The sequence below is a fragment of the Carcharhinus amblyrhynchos genome, chromosome 5, assembly GCF_965287045.1.
Source record: "Carcharhinus amblyrhynchos chromosome 5, sCarAmb.v2.hapA, whole genome shotgun sequence".
Taxonomy (NCBI): Eukaryota; Metazoa; Chordata; class Chondrichthyes; order Carcharhiniformes; family Carcharhinidae; genus Carcharhinus; species Carcharhinus amblyrhynchos.
The window spans coordinates 128,118,005-128,142,376 of record NC_137328.1 but is presented as its reverse complement, the minus strand read 5'-3'; the positions used below and the strand labels follow the sequence as shown (position 1 = coordinate 128,142,376).

Below are 24,372 nucleotides of genomic sequence, written 5' to 3'. Positions count from 1 at the left end.
GCCTCAAGATAAAGGGGAGGCGGTTTAGAACGGAGTTGAGGAGGAACTTCTTCACTCAAAGGGTGGTGAATCTCTGGAATTCTCTGCCCGTTGAAGTGGTGGAGGCTGCCTCGCTAAATATTTTTAAGAAGCGGGTTGATGGGTTCTTGATAAGAGAGGGGATTAAGGGTTATGGGGAGAGGGCGGGAAAGTGGAACTGAGCCACGACAGATCAGCCATGATCTTATTGAATGGCGGGGCAGGCTCGAAGGGCTAGATGGCCTACTCCTGTTCCTATTTCTTATGTTCTTATGTTCTTATGTTCTTATCTCCGGTATCAGTCTAGTGAACCTCCGCTGCACTCCTTCCAAGGCCAAAATATCCTTGCGCAAGTGCGGCAACCAAAACTGCACACAGTACTCCAGCTGCGGCCTCACCAGTACCCTGTACAGTTGCAGCAAGACCTCCCTGCTTTTATATTCAATCCCCCTCACTATAAAGGCCAGCATCCCATTCGCCTTCTTGATCACCTGCTGCACCTGCAGACTGGGTTTTTGCGACTCGTGCACAAGGATACCCAGGTCCCTCTGCAGTGTAGCATGCTGCAGCTTTTTGCCTTTTAAATAATAATCCTTCCTACTATTATTTCTGTCAAAGTGGATAACCTCACACTTGCTAACATCATACGCCATCTGCCAGGTCCTCGCCCACTCGCTCAGCCTATCCAGATCTCAAAAGACTTTTGGTATCGGGGGTAATATATTGCCGTGGATAGAGAACTGGTTGGCAAACAGGAAGCAGACAGTGGGAATAAATGCGTCCTTTTCAGAGTGGCACACAGTGACTAGTGGAGTACTGCAAGCTTCAGTGCTGGGAGTCCAGTTATTCACAATGTACATTAATAATTTGGATGAAGGAATTAAAAGCAATATTTCCAAATTTGCAGATGACACTAAGCTGGGTGTAAGTGTGTGCTGTGAGAAGGTTGTTAAGAGGCTGCAGGGTGACTTGGACAGGCTGGCTGAATGGAGAAATACTTGACAAGCACAATATAATGTGGACAAATCTGAGGTTATCCACTTTGGTGGCAAAAAACAGGAAGGAAGATTATTATCTGAAAGGAAAGTTTAGGAAAAGGCGAAGTGCAATGTGACCTGGGTATCATGGTGGAACAGTCGCTGAAGGTTGGCAAGGAGGTACAGCAGGCAGTGAGAAAAGCTAATGGCATGCTGGTCTTCATAGCAAGAGGATTTGGGTATAGGAGTAAGGATGTCTTGCTGCAGTTATACAGGGCTTTGGTGAGGCCACATCCTGAGTAATGTGTGCAGTTTTGGTCTCCTGACCTGAAATAGGACATTCTTGCTATTAAGAGAGCCCAGCGAAGATTCACCAGACTAATTCCTGGAATGGCTGGACTGACAAATAAACAGGCTGGATCGACTGGGCTTGTACTCACTGGAATTTAGAAGAATGAGGCAGGATCTTATAGAAATTTGTTAAATCTTGATGTGGCTGGACAGGCCAGATGTGGGAAGAATGTTCCTGATGTTGGGGAAGCGCAGAACTTGGGTTACAGTCTAAGAATAAGAGGTAAGCATTCTGGATTGAGATGAGGAAGAACTCCTTCACTCAGAGTTGTGAATCTGTGGAATTCTCTACCACAGAAAGCTGTTGGGGCCAGTTTGTTAGATATGTTGAAGAGGAAGCTGGACATGGCCCTTGTGGCTAAAGGGATCAAGGGGAGGAAGCGGGAGTGCGATACTGAAAGCCATGATCATATACTGAATGGTGATGCAGCCTCGAAGGGCCAAATGGCCTATGCCTGCGTCTAATTTCTATGTTTTTATGTACCATGTTTCCAGGATCAGTTTGCTTATCCTCTCCCCAGTTCCTGCTTTCACCCTCAGACACGCAACAACCTGAGCCTCCTCCAGTGCCTGTGCAATTCTTTACCACAGGAAATAGTTGAGACCAAAACATTGTATGTTTTCAAGAAGCAGTTAGATAGAGCTCTTGGCATGAAAGGGATCAAAAGGTATGGAGGAGAAGGCAGGAACAGGTTACTGAGTTGGAGGATGAACCATAATCTTAATAAATTGTGGAGCAGGCTGGAAGGGCCGAATGGTCTACACCTGCTGCTATTTTCTATGTTTCTGAATCATACCTGCCTCATTCATATACACCCTCCTGTCTCTGACCACATATACAATCTGAAGTATTTAGCCAAAGTAGTGTGAAAGTCTTCTGGAACAAAGGGGCCATTTTCACGCCTTGCCTGCCACAGGAATCTTAGCTGGCAGGAGGGCGGGCCATGCAAAGGCTTTTGGCCTTGGGCAGACTTTTCCAGTTTTGGGGCAAGCACAGCTGGAAATCCTGCCCAAAGTGTCTCAGTAACTTTTTTCCTGTCTGCTGAGTCACAGAATCTAACGTTTGGACTCCAGCTCATCAAGTTGGAGCCAGAGTTCCTCAAACTACAGATGTTTTTTCAGAGTATAAAAGTTGGCGTATGATGTTGCAGCTATATAGAACATTGGTTAGGCCACATTTGGAATACTGCGTCCAGTTCTGGTCGCCACACTACCAGAAGGATGTGGAGGCTTTGGAGAGAGTACAGAGAAGGTTTACCAGGATGTTGCCTGGTATGGAGGGTCTTAGCTATGAGGAGAGATTGGGTAAACTGGGGTTGTTCTCCCTGGAAAGATGGAGATCGAGGGGTGATCTAATAGATGTTTATAAGATTATGAAGGGCATAGATAGGGTGAACAGTTGGAAGCTTTTTCCCAGGTCAGAAATGACAAACACAAGGGGTCACAAGTTCAAGGTAAGGGAGGCAAGGTTCAATGTAGACATGCAGGGACATATTTTACCCAGTGTGTGGTGGGGGCCTGGAATGCGCTACCAAGCAAGGTGGTTGAGGCAGACACGCGAGGATCATTTAAGACTTATCTAGATAGCCACATGAACAGACTGGGAATAGAGAGATACAAACAGATGGTCTAGTTAGGAACACACGATTGGTGCAGGCTTGGAGGGCCGAAGGGCCTGTTCCTGTGCTGTATTGTTCTTTGTTTTTTGTTTCCTGCAGAAGGAGCTGACAAATCACACAGGTAGCCATTATCTGATGTATTATTGCCACATGTGTTAACATACATTATGTTCTTAATGATACCGGAGATGAAGGGGTTAGCTTATGAAGAGGGATTGAATAGACTGGGTCTGTACTCGTTAGAGTTTAGAAGGCTGAGGGGGGATCTTATAGAGACCTACAAGGTAGCGAAGGGGATAGATAGGGTAGAGGTATAGAGATTCTTCCTGCTTAGAAAGGATAGCAGAACTAGAGGGCACAGCCTCAAGATAAGGCGGGGGGGGGTTGCAGTTCAGATCAGAGTTGAGGAGGAACTTCTTCACTCAAAGGGTGGTGAATCTCTGGAATTCTCTGCCCATTGAAGTGGTGGAGGCTACCTCGCTAAATATATTTAAGTCACGGATAGATAGATTTCTGATAGACAAGGGAATTAAGGGTTATGGGGAGAAAGCGGGAAAGTGGAACTGATCCACTTCAGATCAGCCATGATCTTATTGAATGGCGGGGCAGGCTTGAAGGGCTAGATGGCCTACTCCTGCTCCTATTTTTTATGTTCTAATACAGTGAAAAGTATTGTTTCTTTCGCGCTATACAAACAAAACATACTGTTCATAGAGAAGGAAACAAGAGAGTGCAGAATGTAGTGTTAGAGTCACAGCTAGGGTGTAGAGAAAGATCAGCTTAATGCAAGGTAAGGCCATTCAAAAGTCTGACAGCAGCAGGGAAGAAGCTGTTCTTGAGTTGGTTGGTACGTGACCTCAGACCGTAGAAACCATAGAAAATTACAGCACAGAAACAGGCCTTTTGGCCCTTCTTGTCTGTGCCGAACCATTTTCTGCCTAGTCACACTGACCTGCACTTGGACCATATCCCTCCACATCCCTCTCATCCATGTACCTGTCCAAGTTTTTCTTAAATGGTAAAAGTGACCCTGCATTTACCACTTTATTCGGCAGCTCATTCCACACTCCCACCACTCTCTGCGTGAAGAAGCCCCCCACTAATATTCCCTTTAAACTTTTCTCCTTTCACTCTTAGTCCATGCCCTCTGGTTTTTTTTCTCCCCTAGCCTCAGTGGAAAAAGCCTGCATGCACTCACTCTATCTATACCCATCAAAATCTTATCTCATCAAATCTCCCCTCATTCTTCTACACTCCAGGGAATAAAGTCCAAACCTATTCAATCTCTCTCTGTAACTCAGCTTCTCAAGTCCCAGCAACATCCTTGTGAACCTTCTCTGCACTCTTTCAACCTTATTTACATCTTTCCTGTAACTAGGTGACCAAAACTATACACAACACTCTAAATTTGGCCTCACCAATGCCTTATACAACCTTACCATAACACTCCAACTTTTATACTTTTTGTATCTTTTTAGACTTTTGTATCTTTTTCCCGACAAAAGAAGGTGGAAGAGAGAATGTCCGGGATGCATGATGTCAGTTTGATGTGAACATAAGAACATAAGAAATAGGAGCAGGAGTAGGGCATCTAGCCCTTCGAGCCTGCCCTGCCTTTCAATAAGACCATGGCTGATCTGAAGTGGATCAGTTCCACTTTCCCGCTTTCTCCCCATAATCCTTAATTCCCTTGTCTGTCAAAAACCTATCTACCCGTGACTTAAGTATATTTAGCAAGGTAGCCTCCACCACTTCAACAGGCAGAGAATTCCAGAGATTCACCACCCTTTGAGTGAAGAAGTTCCTCCTCAACTCTGTTCTAAACTGCTGCCCCCTTATCTTGAGGCTGTGCCCTCTAGTCCTGCTGTCCTTTCTGAGCAGGAAGAATCTCTCTACCTCTACCCTATCCATCCCTTTCATTATCTTATACGTCTCTATAAGAGCCCCCCTCATCCTTCTAAACTCCAACGAGTACAGATCCAGTCTATTTAGCCTCTCTTCATAGTCCAACCCCCTCATATCCGGTATCAGCCTAGTGAACCTCCTCTGCTCTCCCTCCAAGGCCAAAATATCCTTGCGCAAGTGCAGCGACCAAAACTGCACACAGTACTCCAGCTGCGGCCTCACCAGTACCCTGTACAGTTGCAGCAAGACCTCCCTGCTTTTATATTCTATCCCCCTCACTATAAAGGCCAGCATCCCATTCGCCTTCTTGATCACCTGCTGCACCTGCAGACTGGGTCTTTGCGACTCATGCACAAGGACCCCCAGGTCCCTCTACACCGTAGCATGCTGCAGCTTTTCACCCTTTAAATAGTAATCCCTCCTACTATTATTTCTGCCAAAGTGGATAACCTCACACTTGCTAACATTGTACACCATCTGCCAGGTCCTCGCCCACTCGCTCATCCTATCCAGATCCCTCTGCAGACTTTCCACACCCTCCGCACAATTTGCTTTTCCACTCATCTTTGTGTCATCAGCAAATTTCGTCACCCTACACTCAGCCCCCTCCTCCAGATCATCTATATAAATGGCAAATAGCTGAGGCCCCAGCACCGATCCCTGCAGCACTCCACTAGTCACCAACTGCCAACTAGAATAGCACCCATTGATACCAACTCTCTGCTTCCTATTAGACAATCAATCCTCTATTCACGCTAACACCTTACCCCCAACTCCATGCACCCTAACCTTCTGAAGCAACCTTTTGTGCGGCACCTTATCAAACACCTTTTGGAAATCGAGAAACAACACATCCACCAGTTCCCCTCTGTCTCCCGCACTCGTCACATCCTCATAGAAATCCAATAAATTCATCAAACATGACTTCCCCTGAACGAATCCATGCTGCGTCTGCTCTATCTAACCATTCTTTTCTAGTTGCCTCGCTATTTCTTCTTTGATGACGGATTCAAGCATTTTTCCAACTACAGAAGTTAAACTAACCGGCCTATAATTCCCTGCCTTTTGCCTGCTACCTTTTTTAAACAGCGGCATAACATTAGCCGTTTTCCAATCTTCCGGCACTTCCCCGGAATCCAGCGAAGTTTGATAAATAATCAGTAAGGCATCCACTATCACCTCTGTCATTTCCTTCAGAACCCTGGGATGCATTCCAACCGGTCCTGGAGACTTGTCCACCATCAGCCCCGTTAGTCAATCAAGCACTACCTCTCTAATGACAGTAATCGCATTCAGGCTCCTCAACTCCTACCATCCTTCTATCTTTAATATCTGGCAAACTATTCGCGTCCTCCTCCATGAAGACCGAGGCAAAAATCTTATTTAAGGCCTCCGCCATTTCCTCATTCCCCACCACTAAGTCCCCCCTCTCATCCTCTAAGCGTCCAACATTCACTCTATGCTACAGCTACAATACATCACCTGTGCTAACATGTGTATATAAATTGGTATTTGATGGTCAGCAGAGATATGGTAGGCCAAAGGGCCTGTTTCTGTGCTGTCGGACTCTATGACTATCTCTAACATATTCTAGTTAAATAATTAATGTTTCAAGTTTTGAAATATCACTTAATGATTATTTGTAGTTATATTAATCCATTTAACTAACAAAGAACAAAGAAAAGTGTGTTGAGTATAGGGCTAAAAAAATGTGTTGAGTATAGGGCTAACGGGAAGACTTTGAATAGTGTGGAGGAGCAGAGGGATCTAGGTGTATGTGTACATAGATCCCTGAAAGTTGGGAATCAAGTAGATAAGGTTGTTAAGAAGGCATACAGTGTCTTGGCGTTTATTGGTAGGGGGATTGAATTTAGGAGTCGTAGCGTTATGTTGCAACTGTACACAACTCTGGTGCGGCCGCACTTGGAGTATTGTGTGCAGTTCTGGTCCCCACATTACAGGAAGGATGTGGAGGCTTTGGAGAGGGTGCAGAGGAGGTTTACCAGGATGTTGCCTGGTATGGAGGGGAGATCCTATGAGGAGAGGCTGAGGGATTTGGGGTTGTTTTCGCTGGAAAGAAGGCAGCTAAGAGGGGATCTTATTGAAACATATAAGATGATTAGAGGTTTAGATAGGGTGGATAGTGATAGCCTTTTTCCTCTGATGGAAAAATCTAGCACGAGGGGGCATGGCTTTAAACTAAGGGGGGGTAGTTATAGGACAGATGTCAGGGGTAGGTTCTTTACCCAGAGGGTGGTGAGGGATTGGAATGCCCTGCCTGCTGCAGTTGTAAATGCGCCTAGTTTGGGGGCGTTTAAGAGGTCTGTGGACAGGTTTATGGACGAAAAGGGATTGGTTTAGGTTAGTGGGTCATTGTTGTTTTTTTTTTAACTGGTCGGCGCAACATCGTGGGCCGAAGGGCCTGTTCTGCGCTGTAATGTTCTATGTTCTATGTTCTAAGTACAGAACAGGAATAGGCCCTTCAGCCCTCCAAGCCCATGCTGATGATGATGCTCTAACTAAACTAACAAAAACCTTCTGCCCGTACTCAATCCGTATCCCTCTATCCCCTCCCTATTCATGTACGCATCTAGATGCCTCTTAAATCTTGCTAATGTGCCTGCTTCCACATCTTCTCTGGCAGTGCTTTCCAGGCACTCTGTAAAAAATTTGCCCCGCACATCTCTTTTAAACTTTCCCCCTCTCACCTTGAACCTGTGCCCCCTTGCAATTGCCACTTCCACCCTTGGAAAAAGCTTGACTATCCATCCTGTCTATGTCTTTCATAATTTCATATCCTTGTTTGCACTCTCTCCAAAGCTTCCACATCCTTCTGGTAGTGTGGTCACCAGAACTGCGCGCAATCCTCCAAAAGCAGCCTAACCAAGGTTTTGTATAGCTGCAACATGATTTCCCAACTCTTGTACTCAATGCCCCAGTTGATGAAGACAAGCATGCCATCGCTCTTCTTAATCACCTTGGTTAGCTGTGTTGCCACTTTTAGGGAAGTGTGGACCTGCACTCCTAGATCCCTCTGTAATGTTAATGTTCTTCAGAGTTCTACCATTTACAGTATAACTCATCAGTAACTAAGCAATAAATTTAATGTAACATTATATCTTCCTAGTCTTCGTTTAAACTACTACACTAATTCAGAAAGAAAAAGAACATTTAGAGAGAAAAATGTAGAACTCACCATCCTGCTTATCTAATTAAGAAGTCTCAACATCAGGTTAAAGTCCAACAGGTTTATTTGGAACCACGAGCTTTCGGAGTGCTGCTGCTTCATCAGGTGAGTAGAGGTTAATTCACAAATATGGCATATATAGGCAAAGACGCAACCGCAAGATAATTACAGATTAGAATGGTTGGAATGTGAGAGTTTACAGGTAATCAAGTATTTAAAGGTACAGACGTGTGAGTGGAGAGAAGGATAATCACAGGTTAAAGAGGTGTGAATTGTCTCAAAACAAGACATTTAGGAAGATTTCACAAGCCCAGGCCAAATGATGGGGATTACATGTACTGTGACATGAACCCAAGATCCTGGTTGAGGCCATGCTGTGGAACTTGGCTATCAGTTTCTGCTCAGTGATTCTGCATTGTCATGTGTGTTGAAGGCCACCTTGGAGAACGCTGACCCAAAGATCGGAGGCTGAATGTCCTTGACTGCTGAAGTATTCCCCGACTGGAAGGGAAGTTCCCCGCGCTGTCCATTCATCCATTGTTGAAGCAGCTGCATGGTCTCGCCGATGTACCATGCCTCAGGATATCCTTTCCTGAAGTTATCAGGTAGACAACATTGGCCGAGTTGCATAAGTATGTACCGTGTACCTGGTGGGTGGTGTTCTCACGTGTGACGGTGGTATCTGTGTCGATGATCCAGCATGTCTTGCAGAGGTTGCTGTGGCAGGGCTGTGTGGTGTTGTGGTCACTGTTTTCCTGAAGGCTGTAAACAATTGTCTGTTTGAGGTTGCGTGATGATTTGAAGGCAAGAAGTGGGGGTGTGGGGATGGCCTTGGCAAGATGTTCATCTTCATCAATGACATGTTGAAGGCTCCAAAAAAGATGTTGTAGTTTCTCCGCTCCAGGGAAGTACTGAACAACGAATGATACTTTGTCCACCGTGTCCCATGTTTGTCTTCTGAGGAGGTTAGTGCGGTTTTTCGCTGTGGCATGTTGGAACTGTTGTTTGATGAGTTGAGCACCATATTTTTTAAGGGTGTCCTTCAGCGTCTGTAGATGCCTGTTGTGTTCCTCCTAATCTGTGTAGATCCTGTGTATACACAACCATCCTGCATGACAACGGCATTGCTTCAATAGCACCAACTCCAGGTGCAATTCTGCAATTCATCCACTTCATCCTGGGTCACAATGTCTTCACCTTCAACAACCAGTTCTTCATCCAGACACAGGGAACAGCCATGGGGACCAAATTCACACCTCAATAAGCCAACTTCTTCATGCATAGGCTCGAACAAGACCTCTTCACCACACAGGACTTTCAACCATCACTATACACTCGATATATCGATGACATTTTCTTCCTTTGGACTCACGGCGAACTATCACTGAAACAACTATATGATGACATCAACAAGTTCCATCTCACTGTCAGACTCTTCATGGACTACTTTCTAGCATCAGCTGCATTCTTGGACACATGCATCTCCATCAAGGACAGTCACCTCAGCACCTCACTGTACCGCAAGTCCACAGATAACCTCACGATGCTCCACTTCTCCAGCTTCCACCCTAAACACATTAAAGAAGCCATCCCTATAGACAAGGCCTCCATATATACAGTATCTACTCAGATGAGGATGAATGCAACAGATGCCTCCAGATGCTGAAAGATACCAAGCCATAGAACTATTTGTAACTCCCAATGCCATTAGATCCCATATACTCATCCAGAAGCCTTTTAAAAGACCCCAGCGAGTTCGCCTCTACCACCACCGACGGCAACCGATTCCACTCACTTACCACCCTCTGAGTGAAAAACTTACCCCTAACATCTCCTCTGTACTTGCTTCCCAGCACCTTAAACCTGTGTCCTCTTGTAGCAACCATTTCAGCCCTGGGAAATAGCCTCCGAGAATCCACCTGATCTATTCCTCTCAACATTTTATAAACCTCATGAGGACGGTCTCAACAGGGATCTTGGGTTCATGTCACACTATCTGTAACCCCCATGACTTGCCTGGGTTTGCAAAACCTCACTTACTGTACTGTCTGGAGTCAATACACATCTCTTTAGCCTGTGGTCAGTGCTCCTTCCACACACATTGTCAGCCACTTTAGGACTTGAACAGCAGGTTAGGTGTAAAGATTCGCATTCTAATCAGTAATCTGTAAACTGCCTGTGCTGTTATATGCTCTGTCTGAGGACAGAACTCTCCATTCACCTGACGAAGAGTTTAACCTCGAAAGCTTGTGAGTTTACTATCAAATAAACCTGTTGGACTTAAACCTGGTGTTGTCAGACTACTTCCTGTGGGCAAGCCAGTTCTGGATCCACAAAGCAATGTCCCCTTGTATCCCATGCCCCCTCACTTTCTCAATAAGCCTAGCGTGGGGTACCTTATCAAATGCCTTGCTGAAGTCCATATAAACTACATCTACAACTCTTCCTTCATCAATGTGTTTAGTCACATCTTCAAAAAATTCAATCATGCTTGTAAGGCATGATCTGTCTTTGACAAAGCCAAAGCCATGTTGAATGAAGATGGAGTTTAGTGCCAGTGTCTTACCTGGAGGAGGTCCCGAGGGCAGTTACCAGAGCTTGAACCAGTCCACCAATGAAAACAAAAGGATTCTTGTGTGTGATGAAGAAATAGAGGAGGGGCAGCACGATGAGAGCGTGAATGAGTAGACCCACAATGACTGTGATTGTGTACATCCCCAGCTGTCCTCCTACCACAGTCATATCCTCCATCTCAACAATCTTACCTGCAATAAGGAACAGAATACCAATCGGAGCATACCTGCAAACAGAGAGATAGAGAGACAGAGAAAAATTGAGAATGAACAACTGAGACTGAAGGAGGGCAAAGAAGCAGGTTTCAGTTGGAGAATGTTGTGATAATAGTGATCATAAAATAATCATAGCAGTGTAGGAGACATAGGGGTGATCTTATAGAGGTCTATAAAATAATGAAGGGCACAGATCAGCTAGATAATCAACATCTTTTCCCAAAGATACAGGAATCTAAAACTAGACGGCATAAGTTTAAGGTGAGAGGGGAGAGATACAAAAGGGTCCAGAGGGGAAATTTTTTCACACAGAAGGTGGTGAGTGTCTGGAACAAGCTGCCAGAGGTAGTAGTAGAGATGGGTACAATTGGATTTAGACTGCATTTAGACAGTTACATGGGTAAGATGGGTATAGAGGGATATGGGTCAAGTGTGGGCAATTGGGATTAAGTTAGTGGTAAAAATTGGGTAGCATGGACAAGTTGGACCGAAGGGCCTGTTTCTGTGCTGTAAACCTCTGTGACTCTAATACAATTACAGAAAGGGAGGGTGAAAATTCTAACTGGAAGAGAGCTGATATCAATGAGAGAGGGTGGCCATAGGCGTCTGTGGCCTATAGCCACATGTAATTGGCAGAAATCCAAGGACAGCAGTCCTCAAGCTGACTGTGGTGATCAATTCTTTCATCAGCGGTCCTTCCCAAGGCTTCATCAGTGATATATGTGGCCAATCACAGCTGCTGCTGACAGGGGCATGAAGGGGTGACCAATGCCCTCTTCTGTCATGTGAATAAATTCTTCAATTACTCCACAGTAGAGGAGAGCCAGGCAGCAGACATTGGGTTTCATGGCTGTTGCACATTTCCCTGGAGCACAAGGCATCACAGTAAGAAATCTCACAACACCAGGTTAAAGCCCAACAGGTTTATTTGGTAGCAAACACCACTAGCTTTCGGAGCGCTGCCCCTTCGTCAGGTGAGTGGGGAGTTCATCCAGTTCACTAATGGTGCAATGAGCACTCGCTGGGATCAGCCAGTGAGATTAGTGAATGGAAAGTGCTTTCACTATTTCAGTGTCTGATTGGTATATGACAATAGCCAAAGGCTATGATTCTCCCATTTACACTCTGGAGTGCTCCCCGCTGGCTTTATCAGGCTCAGCAGGCCCCATTCACTCAATGATAACGGACCAGCATTATCTCACAGACCTCCCCGCTCCAGCGACTGCTGATGGGCTGGAGTTGGGAATCAGCACTCTGGCCCTATAAGCAGCAGCAGAATGCGTTCCCTGCAGCACCCACCCCCCTCATTCCAGCCAGCAATATTCATGAGTTTTAAGGGGCATCTTGCCAGATATATGAATAGGATGGGAATAGAGTGGTATGGTCCCAGAAGGATAGGGGGTTTTAGTTAAGTCGGGCAGTATGGTCAGTGCAGGCTTGGAGGCCGAAGGGCCTGTTCCTGTGCTGTAATTTTCTTTGTTCTTTGTTCTTTTATGACTGCCTGAAGAGCTGCCCCTAAAATCTTGGACACTGATATGGACTGGATGTTGAATGCTGTGGAGGAAGGAGGGCCATCCTCTTTCCCAAGAGGTTTACCAGTCCATGTTGTAGCAGAAACCTGGGATGTAGTGGCAGAGGCAGTGAGAACCAGCAGTGTCACTAGCGTCCTGCCTGCCCCTATCATCACTTCCGTCCCCAGCCTCTGTCATCTCATCTTAAGCCCTGACAACCTTTGAACACCTGAACTACCCTCCTCTCCCTCAGAGCCCTCCCCATCTCAAAGCCTAATTGGCTAGGCCCAGTGCTCACAATGCCACCATGCCACCAGCTGTCAATACTCCTCCTCCCCATACCTGCCATGTCTTTTTTGTGTCTCTGTAGGACAAGATAGCCCAGTACAGGAGGGAGAGGCAGAAGACAGGCGGAGGCATGCCCGAGAAACACGCTGCACCCTTTTTAAGGAGTGGGTGCTGGAAATTGCAGTGGAGGCCCTGGGTAGGAAGAATGGTAGGAAGGACTATTACTTATGGGGCGAAAAACTGCAGCAGGCGACGGTGCAGAGGGACCTCGGGGTCCTTGTGCATGAGTCGCAAAAACCCAGCTTGCAGGTGCAGCAGGTGGTCAGGAAGGCGAATGGGATGCTGGCCTTCATAGCGAGGGGGATTGAATATAAAAGTAGGGAGGTCTTGCTGCAGCTGTATAGGGCATTGGTGAGGCCGCAACTGAAGTACTGTGTGCAGTTTTGGGCGCCGCACCTGTGCAAAGATATTTTGGCCTTGGAGGGAGTGCAGAGGAGGTTTACTAGGCTGATACCGGAGTTGAGGGGGTTGAGCTATGAGGAGAGGCTGAATAAACTGGGCTTGTACTCGTTGGAGTTTAGAAGAATGAGGGGAGATCTCATTGAGACGTATAAGATGATGAATGGGATGGATAGGATAGAGGTGGAAAGACTCTTCCGGCTCAAAAAAGACAGTAGGACTAGGGGGCACAGCCTCAAGATAAAAGGGGAGGCGGTTTAGAACGGAGTTGAGGAGGAACTTCTTCACTCAAAGGGTGGTGAATCTCTGGAATTCTCTGCCCGTTGAAGTGGTGGAGGCTGCCTCGCTAAATATTTTTAAGACGCGGGTTGATGGGTTTTTGATAGGAGAGGGGATTAAGGGTTATGGGGAGAGGGCGGGAAAGTGGAACTGAGCAGCGACAGATCAGCCATGATCTTATTGAATGGCGGGGCAGGCTCGAAGGGCTGGATGGCCTACTCCTGCTCCTATTTCTTATGTTCTTATGTGAGCTGTGGCAGAATGCAAGATCAGAATACCCTGAGGAAGTGAGAGTCCAGCACATCTTTATCCTCATAACCAATCTCAAGTGAGCCGATCATTTTCCATACCCTTGATATTCCCAAAAGCTGACCTCATGTCCATTCTCTTCCAGGATCTCTATCAGATGAGGCTGAGCCATCTGGGGTCATACTGACGTCCCTCCCCACAACCCGTACAGTCCATCAGACACCCCAATCACCAGCACCATCCTCCAGTGCAGAGGCACTCACCTCAGTTTGATATGGTAGTAGACAGGCTTCTGGGGCGCTTTCCGGTGCTTCTGAACATTGGGTGGAGGTAGGAACTTTCAAGCGAAACAGCATTCAGAGCCCTGCTGGCTTCCAGGGAACAGCTGCCCTCAAACCAGATACCAGGCCTCTGGAAAAGGTCAACCCATCACTGTTCACAATACAAAAGCAGAGCTAGGCCTTAGAGGAGCTATATTCCAATAACTGCAAGGCCATCTGAAAGAGTCTGAAACCTTTCTTTCAGAGGAGATGGTGCTAGTATAGCGTGATACCCAGGCCAACACAACAAGAATGGCACCCGCAGTGGAAAGCCTGGGGTATGATGACTGTTCGGGGACCCTTGCTGTTTGTAATTTTCATAAATGACCTGGATGAGGAAGTGGAGGGATGGGTTGGTAAGTTTGCCAACGACACAAAGGTTGGTGGTATTGTGGATAGTTTGGAGGGATGTCAGAAGTTGCAGCGAGACGTAGATAGGATACTAGACTGGGCAGAGGAGTGGCAGATGGACTTCAACACGGATAAATGTGTAGTGGTCCATTTTGGCAGGTCCAATGGAATGAAGGAATACAATATCAAGGGTAAGACGCTTAACAGTGTAAAGGATCAGAAGGACTTGGGGTCCGGGTCCATAGGACTCTTAAATCCCCTCTGAATCAGAGGGGAACCAATATCTTGGGGGGAAAATTTGCAAAGGCTATGCAGGGGGGTTTAAACTGATTCAGAGGGGGGGTGGGATCCTGAGTAGCAGGGATAAAATTGAGGGGGTCATAGATGAGGACTGTAAAGCGCGGCATCGTGGGGGTGGAGTAGAGCAGGGTTTGAAATGCGTATACTTTAATGCGAGGAGTATTTGCAATAAAGTGGATGAACTTGCAGCGTGGATCAGTACCTGGAACTTTGATGTTGTGGCCATTTCAGAGACATGGATAGAGCAGGGACAGGAACAGTTGTTGCAGGTTCCGGGGTTCAAATGCTTCAGTCGGAGTAGAGAAGGAGGTAGAAGTGGGGGAGGAGTAGCATTATTAGTCAAGGACTGTATCACAGTGACAGAAAAGAAGTTTGATGAGGAGTTGTCTGTTGAGGTAGTATGGGCTGAGATTAGAAATAGGAGAGGAGAGGTCACCCTGTTGGGAGTCTTTTATAGACCTCCTAAAAGTTCTAGAGAGGTTGAGGGAAGGATTGCAGGGACAATCCTGGATAGGAGTGAAAGTAATAGGGTAATTGTTACGGGAGACTTTAACTTTACTAATATTGATTGGAATAGCTATAGCTGTAGCTGTAGCTCATTAGAGGGGTCAGTTTTTACACAAAGCATGCAGAAGGCTTTTTGACTCAGTATGTAGATAGGCCAACTAGAGGTGAGGCTATATTGGATTTGGTGCTGGGAAATGAGCCAGACCAGGTGTTAGACTTGGAAGTTGGTGAACATTTTGGTGATAGTGACCACAATTCGGTTACGTTCACCTTAGTGATGGAAAGGGATAGGCATAAGAACATAAGAAATAGGAGCAGGAGTAGGCCATCTAGCCCTTCGAGCCTGCCCCGCCATTCAGTAAGATCATGGCTGATCTGTCGTGGCTCAGTTCCACACTCCCGCCCTCTCCCCATAACCCTTAATCCCCTCGCTTATCAAAAACCCATCAACCCACGTCTTAAAAATATTTAGCGAGGCAGCCTCCACCACCTCAACGAACCTCGGGGCAGTAGTTATAGCTGGGGTAAGGGTAATTATGAGGCTATTAGGAGAGAATTAGGGAGCATAGGTTGGACTAGGAAACTACAGGGGCTTGGAACATCCGAAATGTGGAGTTTATTCAAGGAGCAGCTACTGCGAGTCCTTAATAAGTATGTCCCTGTCAGGCAAGGAGGAAATGGTCGAGCAAGGGAACCGTGGTGCACTAAAAAAGTTGATTCGCCGGTTAAAAGGAAAAAGGAGGCTTATGTCAGGATGAGGCTTGAAGGCTCAGGTAGTGCACTGGAAAGCTATAGATTAGCCAGAAGGGAGTTAAAGAGGGAGTTAAGAAGAGCTAAAAGGGGGCACGAGAAGACTTTGGCGGATAGGATTAAGGAGGATCCTAAGGCTTTCTTTAGATATGTTAAGAATAGAAGATTGGTTAGGGCAAGATTAGGGCCAGTCAGAGACAGCAGTGGGAAGTTATGTGTGGAGCCGGAAGAGATTGGAGAGGCACTGAACGAATATTTCTCTTCAGTATTCATGCAGGGAGACGTAAATATAGTTGTGGAGAACACTGGGTTACAGGGTTGTAAACTGGATAGTATTGCTGTAGATAAGGAGGATGTGCTAGATATTCTTGAGGATTTGAAAATAGATAAGTCCCCTGGGCCGAACGGGATTTACCCTAGGATTCTCTGGGAGGCAAGAGAGGCGATTGCAGAGCCTCTGGCTCTGATCTTCAGGCCGTCGTTGGTCACAGGTATAGTGCCAGAAGACTGGAGGATAGCAAATGTTGTCCCATTGTTTAAGAAGGGGAATAGAGACTTCCCCGGGAATTATAGACCGGTGAGTCTTACTTCTGCTGTGGGCAAAGTATTAGAAAAAATTATTAGGGATAGGATTTATAGTTATTTAGAGAGTAATGAATTGATTGGAGATAGTCAGCACGGTTTTGTGAAGGGTAGGTCATGCCTTAGTAACCTTATTGAGTTTTTTGAAAAAGTGACCAAAGAGGTGGATGGGGGTAAGGCAGTTGACGTGGTATATATGGACTTTAGTAAGGCGTTTGATAAGGTTCACCATGGAAGGCTTCTGCAGAAAATGCAGATGTATGGGATTGAGGGTGATTTAGTTAATTGGATCAGGAATTGGCTAGCTGATAGAAGACAGAGGGTGGTGGTTGATGGAAAGTATTCGTCATGGAGTTCGGTTACAAGTGGTGTGCCTCAGGGATCTGTTTTGGGGCCACTGCTGTTTGTAATTTTTATAAATGATCTGGATGAGGGTATGGAAGGATGGATTAATAAATTTGCTGATGACACCAAAGTCGGAGGAGTGGTAGATACTAAAGAGGGGTATCATAGTTTACAGAGAGACTTGGACAAGTTGCAGAGCTGGGCTGAGGGGTGGCGGATGGAGTTTAATGCGGAAAAGTGTGAGGTAATTCACTTTGGCAGGAATAACAGATGTGTAGAGTATAGGGCTAACAGTAGGACTCTGAATAGTGTTGACGAACAGAGGGATCTAGGTGTATATGTGCATAGATCCCTGAAAGTTGGAAATCAAGTCGATAAGGTTGTTAGGAAGGCATACGGTGTCTTGGCGTTTATTGGTAGGGGGATTGAATTTAGGAGCCACAATGTCATGTTGCAACTGTACAAAACTCTGGTGCGGCCGCACTTGGAGTATTGTGTACAGCTCTGGTCCCCACATTATAGGAAGGATGTGGAGGCATTGGAGAGGGTGCAGAGGAGGTTTACCAGGATGTTGCCTGGTATGGAGGGGAGGTCCTATGAGGAGAGACTGAGGGATTTGGGGTTGTTTTCGTTGGAAAGAAGGCGGCTAAGAGGAGACTTTATTGAAACATACAAGATGATTAGAGGTTTAGATAGGGTGGACAGTGACAGCCTTTTTCCTCGGATGGAGAAAGCTAGCATGAGGGGACATAGCTTTAAATTAAGGGGTGGTAGTTATAGGACGGATGCCAGAGGTAGGTTCTTTACCCAGAGGGTGGTGGGGGAATGGAATGCCCTGCCTGCTGCAGTTGTAGATGCGCCTAGTTTGGGGGCGTTTAAGAGGTCCGTGGATAGGTTTATGGATGGAAAGGGATTGGTTTAGGTTAGAGGGTCATTGCTTTTTAACTGGTTGGCGCAACATCGTGGGCCGAAGGGCCTGTTCTGCGCAGTAATGTTCTATGTTCTATGTTCTATGCAGGTAGATGATGTGGTCAAGACGGCGTATGGTGTACTGGCCTTCATTAATCGAGGGATTGAGTTTAGGAGTTGGGAGGTAATGCTGCAGCTTTATAAGACCCTTGTCAGACCCTACTTGGAGTACAGTTCTGGTCGCCTCACTGCAAGAAAGATGTGGAAGCTATTGAGAGGGTGCAGAGGAGATTTACAAGGATGTTGTCTGGATTGGGAGGCATGCCTTATGAAGATAGGTTGAGGGAACTCAGTCTTTTCTCCCTGGAGAGACGAAGATGAGAGGTTTATCAAATGTTGAGAGGTATTGATCAGGTGGATTCTCAGAGGCTGTTCCCCAGGGCTGAAATGGTCACTACGAGAGGGCACAGGTTTAAGGTGCTGGGAAGCAGGTACAGAGGAGATGTCAGGGGTAAGTTTTTCACTCAGAGGGTGGTGAGTGAGTGGAATCGGCTGCCGTCGGTGGTGGTAGAGGTGAACTCGCTGGGGTCTTTTAAGAGACTTCTGGATGAGTACATGGGATTTAATGGGATTGAGGGTTATGGGTAGGCCTTGTAGGTAGAGATATGATCAGTGCAACTTGTGGGCCGAAGGGCCTGTTTGTGCTGTAGTTTGTTATGTTCTATGTAACCTGTTCACTCTGCACTGTAACCTGTCACTGTGCACTGTAACCTGTTCACTCTGCACTGTAGGAGATGTAATTTAACTTGATAAATCCGAGGTGATGCATTTTGGTACAACAAACCAGAACAGGACTTACTCATTTAATGGTAGGGCACTGGGAAGGCTTATAGAACCAAGAGGTCTAGGGATATAGTTCAGAGCTCCTTGAAAGTGGAATCGCAGGTGGACAGAGTGGTGAAGAAGGCATTCGGCATGCTTGGTTTCATTGGTCAGAACATTGAATACAGGAGTTGAGATGTCTTGTTGAAGTTGTACAAGACATTGGTAAGGCCACACTTGGGATACCGTGTATAGTTCTGGTCACCCTATTATGGAAAGGATATTATTAAACTAGAAAGAGTGCAGAAAAGATTCACTAGGATGTTACCAGGAGTTGATGGTTTGAGTTAAGGAGAGGCTGAGTTGACTGGGACTTTTTTCTCTGGAGCGTAGAAGGCTGAGAGGTGATGTTTTAGAGGTCTATAAAATAATGAGGGACACAGGTCAGCTAGATAGTCAATATCTTTTCCCAAAGGTAGGGGAGTCTAAAACTAGAGGGCACAGGTTTAAGGTGAGAGGGGAGAGATACAAAAGTGGCCAGAGAGGCAGTTTTTTCACACAGAGGGTGGTGAGTGTCTGGAACAAGCTGTCAGAGGTAGTAGTAGAGGTGGGTACAATTTTGTCTTTTAAAAAGCATTTAGACAGTTACATGGGTACGATGGGTATAGAGGGATATGAGCCAAATGCAGGCAACTGGGATTAACTTAGGGGTAAAAACAAAGGGGTGGCATGGAGACATTGGGCCAAAGGGCCTGTTTCCATGCTGTAAATCTCTATGAGGTGTGCTCCAACAACTACAAGTTCAGACTGCAGTTTGTTTAATTTTTTACTCTGCAGGATTCTTCTCCAGATCCTTTCAGGTTATGGATTTGTTCATTCACTACCGTTATGTTGTTTATTCAGAGCCTCACCAAGAGGTCTGAAGGCTTGTATGTTAATAAACATTAATGTTTATTATAAACATTTATAATTAACATTAATGTTTATTAACAAATCATAACAACAAACATTTCCAAGGTAGAGCCTGACCAGGTATTTTCGACAACATAGTATGGGAATGCTGTTATCCCCCTGCCATGTTAAGCCCTACTAGTCTGAATTACTATACTATTCCAGGTGCAGCAGCACAGTGGTTATACAGTTGGGAGGGAGTTGTCCTGGAAGTTCTCAATATCAACCCTGAACCCAATGAAGTCTAATGGCATTTGGTCGAAAAAAGGCAAAAAAACCTCCTGCATTTTCCCTTGACAGTATCACTAAGAGTGACCATCACACAGTCCTTGTGGTGACTGACGGATGTCAGAGGTAGGTTCTTTACTCAGAGGGTAGTAAGGGCGTGGAATGCCCTGCCTGCAGCAGTTGTGGACTCGCCAACTTTAAGGGCGTTCAAATGGTCAGTGGATAGGCATATGGATAACATTGGAATAGTTTAGGTTAGAGGGTCATTAGATTGGTTCTACTGGTTGGCGCAACATTGAGGGCCGAAGGGCCTGTACTGCGCTGGAATGTTCAATGTTCTATGTTCTAAGTACTGCTTTCACTCTGAAAATAACCTCCATCGTGTTGTGTGGCACTATCACCCGTGCTAAATAGAACAGACTTCAAACTGATCCAGCAACTCAGTACTGGCCAACCATATGGCACTGTGGGCCATCAATATCAGCAGAACTGTACTCCAGCACAATCTGTAACCTCATGGCCCAGCACATCCCCTACTCAACCATTCCCAACAAACCAGGGGATCAACCCTGGTTCAATGGAGAGTGCAGGAGGGCATGTCAGGAGCAGCACCAGGCAGACCTGAAAATGAGGTGTCAACTGGTGAAGCTACAATACAGGACTATTTGCATTCCAAACAGCATAAACAGCAAGTGATAGACAGAGTAAGTGATCCATAAGAACATAAGAAATAGGAGCAGGAGTAGGCCATCTAGCCCTTCGAGCCTGCCCCGCCATTCAATAAGACCATGGCTGATCTGTCGTGGCTCAGTTCCACATTCCCGCCCTCTCCCCATAACCCTTAATCCCCTTGCCTATCAAAAACCTATCTACCTGCGTCTTAAATATATTTAGCGAGGCAGCCTCCACCACTTCAACGGGCAGAGAATTCCAGAGATTCACCACCCTTTGAGTGAAGAAGTTCCTCCTCAATTCCGTTCTAAACTGCCCCCCCCCCCTTATCTTGAGGCTGTGCCCTCTAGTCCTACTATCCTTTCTGAGCGGGAAGAGCCTCTCCACTTCTATCCTGTCCATCCCATTCATCATGTTATACGTCTCAATGAGATCTCCCCTCATTCTTCTAAACTCTAACGAGTACAAGCCTAGTTTATTCAGCCTCTCCTCATAGTTCAACCCCCTCAACTCCGGTATCAGCCTAGTAAACCTCCTATGCACTCCCTCCAAGGCCAAAATATCCTTGCGTAAGTGCGGCGACCAAAACTGCACACAGTATTCCAGCTGCGACCTCACTAGTGCCCTGTACAGTTGCAGCAAGACCTCCCTACTTTTATATTCAATCCCCCTTGCTATGAAGGCCAGCATCCCATTCACCTTCCTGACCACCTGCTGCACCTGCAGGCTGGGTTTTTGCGACTCATGCACAAGGACCCCGAGGTCCCTCTGCACTGTCGCATGCTGCAGTTTTTCGCCATGTAAGTAATAGTCCTTCCTCCCATTATTCCTACCAAAGTGGACAACTTCACACTTGCTAACATTAAATTCCATTTGCCAGTTCCTGGCCCATTCGCCCAGCCTATCTAGATCCTTCTGCAGACTTTCCACACCGTCCGCACAATTTGCCATTCCACCAATCTTGGTGTCATCAGCAAATTTCGACACCAAGCACTCGGTTCCCTCCTCCAGATCATCTATATAAATGGTAAATAGCTGAGGCCCCAGCACCGATCCCTGGGGCACTCCACTAGTCACCAACCGCCAATCCGAATAGCACCCATTGACCCCCACTCTCTGCCTCCTATTTGACAGCCAATCCCCTATCCATGCTAACACCCTACCCCCAACTCCATGCCCCTAACCTTCTGTAATAACGTCTTGTGCGGCACCTTATCAAACGCCTACTGAAAATCAAGAAACACCACATCTACCGGCTCTCCTCTATCCACCGCCCTAGACACATCCTCATAGAACTCCAATAAATTCGTCAGAGACGACTTCCCCTTAACGAAACCGTGCTGCGTCTGCTCTATCAAACAATTCTCCTCAAGATGCCTCGCTATTTTCTCCTTGGTCACGGATTCTAGCATTTTACCTACAACAGACGTTAAACTAACTGGCCTATAATTCCCTGCCTTTTGCCTGCCACCCTTCTTAAACAATGGCGTAACATTAGCCGTTTTCCAATCTTCCGGCACTTCCCCGGAATCCAGCGAGGTTTAGAAAATAATCATCAAGGCATCCACTAAGATAAGAGAGGGGATTAAGGGTTATGGGGAGAGGGCGGGAATGTGGAACTGAGCCACGACAGATCAGCCATGATCTTATTGAATGGCGGGGCAGGCTCGAAGGGCTAGATGGCCTACTCCTGCTCCTATTTCTTATGTTCTTATGTAGATCATAGAATCATAGCATCCCGACAGTGCAGAAGGAGGCCATTCGGCCCATCAAGTCTACACTGACCGCAATCCCACCCAGCCCCTATCCCCAAAGCCTCGTGTATTTACTAATCACAAAGGGACAGTTTAGCATTGTCAATCAACCTAACCTGCGCATCTTTGGACAGTGGGAAGAAACCAGAGCACCCAGAGAAACTCACATAGATATGGGGAGAATGTGCAAACCCCACACAGACAATGACCCAAGTCAGGAATCAAACCCAGGTCCCTGGCCCTATGAGGCAGCAGTGCTAACCAATGTACCACCATGCTGCCCCAATTAAATCAATCAAATCTCTGCAGTATCATCACATCCAGCTGTGAATGGTGGTGGACAATTAGACAACTCACTGGAGGAGGAAGCTCCACAAATATCCCCATCCTCAATGATGGAGGAGCCCAGCCCATCAGTGCAAAAGATAAGGATGAAATATTCGCAACAATCTTTAGCCAGAAGTGCCAAGTAGATGATCCATCTCAGCCTCCTCCAGTGGTCCCCAGCATTTCCATCTTCAGCCAACTTGATTTGCCCTACATGATATCAAAAAACAGTTGGAGGCACTGTATACTGTGAAGGCAATGGGCCCTAATAACATTCCAGCAATAGTACTGAAGGCTTGTGTCCAGAACTTGTTGTGCCCCGAGCTAAGCTGTTCCGGTAAAGTTACAACACTGGCATCTACCTGGTAATGTGAAAAATTGCCCAGGTATTTTCTGCACAGAAGAAACAGGACTAATACAACCTGGCCAATTATCGCCCATCAATCTACTCTAGGGGTTTTTGATGGGTTTTTGATAAGAGAGGGGATTAAGGGTTATGGGGAGAGGGCGGGAATGTGGAACTGAGCCACGACAGATCAGCCATGATCTTATTGAATGGTGGGGCAGGCTCGAAGGGCTAGATGGCCTACTCCTGCTCCTATTTCTTATGTTCTTATGTACTCTTGTCATCAGTAAAATGATGGAAAGGGTCATCAACAGTGCCATAAAGCGGCACTTATTCAGCAATAACCTGTCAATGGATACTCAGTGCAGAATGTAGTGTTACAGTCATTGATCAACTTAATGCAAGTTGGATCTATTCAAAAGTCTGGCAGCACCAGGGAAGAAGCTGTTCTTGACCTCAGGCTTTTGTATCTTTTTCCCGATGGAAGAATGTTGGGTAGGTTGGGCAAGGATGCGAAGTGGGGCTGGGCATGTGCCGCGGCTGGACAAGGCGCCACCTTCCAGGGACTCTGGACATGCACTGGGCTCTTCCTGTGGAACACCACAGCTTTGGTGCCCTTCGGCCTCCCCAGCAGATGGGTGGCTTCAGCTGGCACCTAGGGTAAGTGAGGCTGAGTCCACGAAGAGATAAGCCATGATCTTATTGAAAGGCAGAGCGGGCTGGAGAGGCAGATGGCCTACTCCTGCTCCTAGTTCATATATCCTTATGGAAGAGAGAATGTCCTGGGTGTGTGAAGTCCTTAGTAACGCTGGCTGCTTTTCCGAGGCAGTGGAAAATGTAGACAATGTCAACAGATGGGAGGCTGGTTTGCATGATGGATTGGACTACATTTGCAACCCTTTGTAGTTTCTTGCAATCTTGGACAGAACAGGAGCCCATACCAAGATGTGATATAACCAGAAAGAATGCTTTCTATGGTGCACCTGTAGATGTCGGTGAGAGTTGTACCTGACATGCCAAATTTCCTTAGTCTCCTGGGAAAGCAGGCGCGTAGGTGGGCTTTCTTAACTATCGTGTCGGCATGGGGGGACCAGGACAGCCTATTGGTGATCTGGACACTTAAAACCTTGAAGCTCTCGACCATTCCACTTCATCCCCATTGATGTAGACGGGGCATGCCCTCCACTACACTTTCTGAAGTCAATTACATTGAGGGAGAGATTAATGCTATTGCATCAGTTCACCAGATTCTGTATCTCTTTCCTGTGCTGTTCCCACCATTGTTTAGATGCAACCTATTGTTTGTCCATTGCCATCGATGAGGACCTCGACACCATTAGTCATATTGAGGCTGGTTGCAGTGTGTCTGAAGATGACTGATCAGGCCAATTCGGGCACAGAATGTCCTAGCACATATTGGACAGACTTGTGTAGACACTGTAGTTGTTGCACTGGTGGCTCTGGACTTGCGCAGCTCGTGCTTAAGTTGTACTTCAGCAATACAGTTTGCTTCATGAGCTTGACAGCCTTTGTGGATGAGGCAGTGCCAGGTATGGCGGTTTTGTGCCAGCATTTC

The 24,372-nt window shown here is 46.4% G+C and overlaps 1 protein-coding gene across 4 annotated transcripts in view; it reads right to left on the bottom strand.

The window, feature by feature from the left end:
- LOC145343526 (excitatory amino acid transporter 1-like) overlaps window positions 1-24,372 on the bottom strand; it is a 139,936-nt gene that overhangs the window by 45,722 nt on the left and 69,842 nt on the right. For all 4 annotated transcript variants that reach the window (XM_080189777.1, XM_080189778.1, XM_080189780.1 and 1 more), the window contains one exon: window positions 10,624-10,857. In XM_080189777.1, the coding sequence (XP_080045903.1) occupies window positions 10,624-10,857 (234 nt within the window). The remainder of the gene's footprint in view (window positions 1-10,623; window positions 10,858-24,372) is intronic.